This window comes from Primulina eburnea, chromosome 14 (assembly GCF_022965805.1).
Source record: "Primulina eburnea isolate SZY01 chromosome 14, ASM2296580v1, whole genome shotgun sequence".
Classification (NCBI taxonomy): Eukaryota; Viridiplantae; Streptophyta; class Magnoliopsida; order Lamiales; family Gesneriaceae; genus Primulina; species Primulina eburnea.
The window spans coordinates 407,040-413,203 of NC_133114.1; the positions used below are offsets into that span (position 1 = coordinate 407,040).

The 6,164-nt window shown below is 32.9% G+C and overlaps 1 protein-coding gene across 2 annotated transcripts; it reads left to right on the top strand.

The window, feature by feature from the left end:
- The first annotated feature begins 1,046 nt into the window (after positions 1–1,046).
- On the top strand, positions 1,047–5,874 carry LOC140811828 (clathrin interactor EPSIN 1). 2 transcript variants are annotated; one of them, XM_073169914.1, is made up of 12 exons: positions 1,047–1,184; positions 1,285–1,333; positions 1,421–1,472; positions 2,426–2,505; positions 2,612–2,690; positions 2,867–2,950; positions 3,077–3,222; positions 3,296–3,508; positions 4,068–4,228; positions 4,363–4,556; positions 4,902–5,280; positions 5,447–5,874. In XM_073169914.1, exons 2-12 carry the CDS (start codon positions 1,293–1,295, stop codon positions 5,665–5,667), a joined length of 1,650 nt encoding a protein of 549 aa, XP_073026015.1. In that variant the 5' UTR covers positions 1,047–1,184; positions 1,285–1,292; the 3' UTR covers positions 5,668–5,874. The 2 variants fall into 2 exon arrangements, with proteins under 2 accessions (XP_073026015.1, XP_073026016.1); XM_073169915.1 differs by having other exon boundaries at positions 1,056–1,189.
- Positions 5,875–6,164: the final 290 nt, after the last annotated feature.

The window sequence follows — 6,164 nt, forward strand, 5'->3', positions numbered from 1 at the left end:
ATTCAATTCAACATATTTATTTAAATAATTAATATTTTATAAAAATACATAACAATAACTTTCAGTATTAATAAATAATCAATCTTAAAATAATTTCATTCATTTTAAATAATTTTTTGTATAATAAATATATTGATTTTGTTTTTGACAATATGTTAAACAAAAATAAATAAACAAGACAATAATTTGTATCTGAAAATAAATAATAAGTATGTTAAATATTTGTAATTAAGGTAATTTATAAAATTTTAATATATTTAATTTAATATAGTTATTCTTATATACGTGTGTTGATAAACGTATAAATTATATATATATATATATTTATTAAAGTTAATGAAAATATCATATGCAAAATTTCGAGTTATAATCAAAATCAAAATATAGATTAAATAAAATTATAAAAAATAAATAAACATTAAATATTATATAATAATTAATAAAAAAATTAAATTTTACTTATTAAAAAAATTATTATTTTCAATTTATTGGTCAATAAAATATTATAATTTTTTAATTATGTAATGTAATAATTTTTTTAACTTTTTTATAAATACAATTTTACATTTTATGAGTTTTTGTGGTTGGAACTCTAAATATAAAATGATGAACTATGTTAATAATTTTGATTTTAATCTATTTGTTAATAATAAAAAAATGTGTTTTTAAAAAGTACAAATAAAAAGAAAATTAAATTGATGAGAAAAAAATGAAAATTTTAGTGTTCGTATTGAGTATGTGAATTTTAGAGATCTCAATTAAATGTACATCCAATCTTTGGGTTGAATCAAAGACATTTTTTTGTTATATCTTAGGATTTAATTTTTGTATTTAATAGAATTCCATGTAGTCATTAAAAATCTATTAACATTTTGAATACCTATAGATTTTTATAAAAATTTTAAAAATCCATTTTGAACCAACATGATTTTTTAAAACTTTACAAAAATTTATATTAAATACCACTAAATTTTTATAAAATATATAAAAAGTTAGATTATAGATTTTTGAAAATTATTAAAAATGTATAACCAATAGAACCTCTTACTAATCAAAAAGAAGAAAAAAAAAACTTTGTGAAGTTTCGAAGTCAGAGGCTCCGAGCAGCTCGATCCAAACAGGCTCCAATCCATCAACATAATCATCTTCCAGCTTTCATCGGCTACAGAAACATCAACCGAGGGGTTTCGTAACTTATTTCGTTTGAATCATTGAATTGATTTTCAGATCTATCTGGATTTCACCATAATCTGATTTTATGCTTTTTCTCTTCCATTTTCACAGATCCAGCCATGGATTTTATGAAGGTTTTCGATCAAACTGTCCGTGAAATGTATGATTCTTATTTCCCCTATTTAAGATTGAATTAACGATCTCATTTTCTAGCTATCAAATGTGCTATATTCGTGCGGTGGTGCAGAAAGAGGGAGGTGAATTTGAAGGTGTTGAAGGTGCCCGAGATCGAACAAAAGGTAATACCATTCAGTTAATGGGAATTTCTGTTCTATCGACTGCTTAAAATTTCCGATTAGTAAGGAACTTAGTTATTAAATTTTGTTTATGTGCGTTGATAACTCGTGTTTCTAGCTCGTGATAATTATTTTTTGCATTCTTAGTATAGTCTGTCATAATAAGAGAATAACATGGGTGTAAATTGCAAAATTATCACCTTAAAGTTCCACAGTTGCTGTATTCTTGATATGTGTTGCAGGAAATCCAATTATTCTATCACGTAGACATGATAAAATGCTGAGAAGAGTTTTCCCCATCGTTACCAATTCCCTTAACTATAAAATTCATCAAATTCAGCTGCAGCATTGAATATTGATCCCAATTGAACTCGCATCTCTCAAGTTCCCAATAAGATAGCTTTTGTTCTCTGTCTTTCGTGTCCTTGTTTTTTTCCCCAAAACTTTATATGTACTTTATAAAGGACTCAAACTCGTAGAATGGCCAGCATTAAAAGTCAATAGAATGCAGCGTTCCTCACGCAGTGAAGGGTTTCCGGCCCATGTGTTTCCCTGCTTTTCAAAACTTTTTCATGAAACATAGATTTTGTGCCTGAGAAAACAAAAACTTTTATTTACATTGTAGATATTCTCCAGTCTTTGCTTTGTGCATTTTGGCAATGTTACTAGCAAACTCTGAAATTTAAAGCAACCAGGACGTTAAGCTTTCAATGTATCAGTGGATCATATATTCTATAATTAAAAATTGCCTCTGGGTTAGTGTGTATATATACTTGCATATACAGTTGAACATAGCCAGTAAAGGCACTAGTTTCTCTTGTGGCCTGGATCCTTGGTACGAGTTGCAAGGTGATGCACCCCTATCATTGAAGCAAGACACGTTCAACACATTATCATCACATAAATATAGAAATAGTAAAAACATGATATATTTCGGTCTGTTTTAATTACGTCAGGTTTTGGATGCGACAGAAGATGAACCCTGGGGTCCTCATGGTACTGCATTGGCAGAGATAGCACAAGCCACTAAGAAATTGTACTTTCTGTATTCTCTTTCACATGCTTAGATTTTTAATCTTATTCCTTGCTTAGTTTCCCTTAAAGTGGCTGCTTTGGTGTAAAATCTTTGGGTTATCATGCAGCACTGAATGCCAAATGGTTATGAATGTTCTTTGGACGCGATTGATAGAGACTGGCAAGAACTGGCGTTTAGTTTACAAGGTATTGACCTTTTCCAAGAACTGTGCGATGAATTTACCACACTTTTCATGTTTGAACGTTTAAAATTTCAATCTCTGCATGATGCTCTTATCTGTTACTTCTCTTGTCATCAAGTTTAACAAGTTTGTTATCTTTGAAAATATTGATAACTGAATTTCAACGATTCTCCTCTCTAGGCTTTGGCTGTTATAGAGTATTTGGTGGCGCACGGATCTGAACGTGCTGTTGATGACATAGTAGAACATACTTTTCAGATATCTGTACGCATTTTCTCTCGTGCCTAATTTCGACGTGATCATTATCTTGTTATCTAATCCAAAATTAACATACCTAGTCTTCATATTAGATTCCTACTGAGTCCAATCTCACTTTTTTACTTTTTCTAGTCTCTAGCAAGTTTTGAGTATGTTGAGCCAAGTGGGAAGGATTTGGGGATTAATGTGAGAAAAAAGGCAGAAACTATTGTGGCTCTTTTAAATAACAAAGACAAAATACAAGAAGCGAGGAATAAAGCTGCTGAAAATCGTGATAAGTAAGATCATATTTTGAGGTTGTATATAGATGTTTCAATAATGGTGTATTTATGATCTTTTAATCAATTGTAGGTATGTTGGACTTTCATCATCTGGAATAACATACAAGTCAAGCATGTCCTCAGTTAGTGGCGGTGGCTTTAGTAACAGCGACAAATATGGAGGTTTTGGTAATAACAGCGATGGCGATAGAATCAAGGATAGTTATAAGAACAATGATCGATATGATGAAGATAAATACGAGAAGCCTACCAAATCAAAGAAAGAATCTTCTCGTAATTCTAGGTTTGCACTGTTGCTGTGAAGAACTGTTTTTTCCCTTCTAATTTCTGCACAATTCTAATTTGTAAAGTATGCTATGATTTTTTTCGGTGACCAACACGATGATTTGAAATTGCAGTGTGTTTCATGTTTTTGGTGCATGACTTGGTTTTTACCCAAATAGTTTGGAAGATGTTTTTTTGTTTCTTCATCTGGGTTGCTTGAATTTTTCTTATTGAGATATTTTCCTTTTTTCGTTGCAATGCACATTTGATCCCCCTTTTCTTCTATTATAATTTGTTGTTATAAGTATTATCAGAAAGTAGTCGACCACTTAATATTTCTGAGTTTTTTTTCCAAAAACTTGTGAGGGTTTCCTATAAGTTTGTCATATGGTTTAGGGCATGCATATATTGTATCGCGCAGTTTTGATTTTCTGATCATTATTTTGTACTCTCTTGAACTAATTTGTATATGCCTTAAGTTCGTGCGAGAGATGATGTTAGTCTTGATATTTGCTTTATTTTTGGTTTGCGTATGTAATCTGTGGTTTGCTTCCTCTAAATATCAAGAATATTTTCAGCAAGGGTCAGGGCTCTACAGCTAGTGGCGCATCAAATACAACAAAAGCGAGCGTGCCAGATAAATCTGCATCAATCACCTCACAAAGCTCAATTGCGCAGACAGATAAGCATGGCGATGATGATTTTGATGATTTTGATCCACGGGGGACTTCAAGTGCAAGTAAGTAATCTTGTTGTCAAGCTTCATTTTGATGATGAGTATCTGCATAAATTAGTAGACATTGACTACTTTTCTGAAGGTTCCGCCTCATTGATTTGGAGCTTTTATTTGTTGAATATATTCGCTATTGACAGAACCTTCTGCCGGAAGTAATCAAGTGCATCTGTTTGGTCAAAATTTTGTTGGTGATCTCTTAGATGCGCCAATATCCTTTTCGGCGGATAAGTTTACTTCTGAAAATGATCCATCAGAGGTTGATTTGTTTGCTGATGCTGCTTTTGTATCAGCAACACCCCAGCCACAAGTAGCTAAAGTTCCTATGCCCCAGGTAAGCTTTAGTGGACAATGGCATATGTACAATTACATGTGCACTTGTACTTACTTCTTGATAAAATTGGGACAAAGTGCCCGCGTATTTTTCTTTGAAAATATGAAGAAATATTAACAAGTCATCGAAGTTTAGGTTTCATGTCATAAGCCCTGTTGAATCTTATTTCTCCTCATCTCTCTCACTTGGAGAGTTCACTTTTATTTGGCTTTCTGTGGAAGGGGTTCTGTAGGTTTGTATTATTTTAATTCAAAAGAAATGCTCCTTGTCTCTCAGGTCAATCATATGTAGTACTGCATATTGTCTCGCTCATACTAATTGGTTTGCATTTTCTGTGTCTTGCAGACCAATGTTGATTTATTTGCTTCGCAGCCTGCTCCCATTGTTTCTTCACCGATGGATTTCTTTGCTACACCTGAACCAGCTCCACAGCTTGATGACGATGCACCAAAATCAGATGCAACTATCAGCACATTTGATCCATTTGCTGCGATTCCACTGAACAATTTTGATGGATTTGCTTCTGTTAGCTCAATCAATTCTCACACATATCTTTCATCAACAGCATCCAACCAAAATTCTTCCGGTGAAGGAAACCATGGGAACTCAAATGGATCTTCACTTGAAAACAAGTCTCCACTTAAGAAGGATGCGTTTCAAGTAAAATCTGGAATATGGGCAGATTCTTTGAGCCGGGGACTCATTGACCTAAATATAACGGCTCGTGAGTATTTCTTTATCAGCTCCCATGTATTATAAGTAATCGGCTTATCCTCTTTCCGATTTATTCATTTTCATGCTGAGAATTATTTCCAACTCTGGCCGACAATTTTTCAAACATTATAGTTTATACTGACTGATACTTTGGGTATATGGTCGCATCTATGCAGCCAAGAAAGTCAACTTAACAGATGTTGGTATTGTTGGCGGGCTGACTGATGGATCTGAAGAAAAAGAAAAAGGACCTTTGCCTTCATTTTACCAGGGTAGAGCTATGGGCATTGGTTCAGGACTTGGTAAATCGAGCCTCACTTCAACGACATCAACCAATAATGATTTTTTCTCCAGTCTTAGCAGCCAGCAATATGAATTCGGGAGCTTTCAGAAGTGAAATTCTTCCTAAATGTTTCTCATTTTGGGGAAATTGATGAATAAGGTGCCGTGCATATCAAACTCTACGTTTGGTTATTTTTACACTTTCGTAGATGGGATATTTGTTTTATGATTCGCATTGTTGCTTCAGTTTGTTTGCGTAAAATTACCGCTAATCTTGACTATCATGGTATGTTATTATTTCAATTTAAAACTGTTCAAAACATCAGATTGTGTATGTTCACATCATCTTGAGAATACTTTTTGTTCTCTTTTCGGCTCTATTAATATATGAGAAGGGAGAAATCTCGAGAAACGGCATGGCCTATCTTGTTCAAAGCAATCGGCCATAAACATGTTATATTATGTTAAAAGCATTGCAAAGTAAAATAAGGAGTGCATCCTAACTATGCCAAAGCTTACAAATTCCATTTGGGTATGCGGTCCGGCACGGAAATTGGAAGGGCGTTCATTGTCAGTCATCATATGTATAGTGGAAGTGTGATTCGATGGATT

Excerpts from the sequence above, each read along its gene's own strand:
- LOC140811828 (XM_073169914.1), top strand. The coding sequence starts at position 1,293 with ATGGATTTTATGAAGGTTTTCGATCAAACTGTCCGTGAAAT. Across the intron at positions 3,223-3,295 it reads GCTGCTGAAAATCGTGATAA|GTATGTTGGACTTTCATCAT; the intron begins GTAAGATCATAT and ends AATCAATTGTAG. Across the intron at positions 5,281-5,446 it reads TGACCTAAATATAACGGCTC|CCAAGAAAGTCAACTTAACA; the intron begins GTGAGTATTTCT and ends GCATCTATGCAG.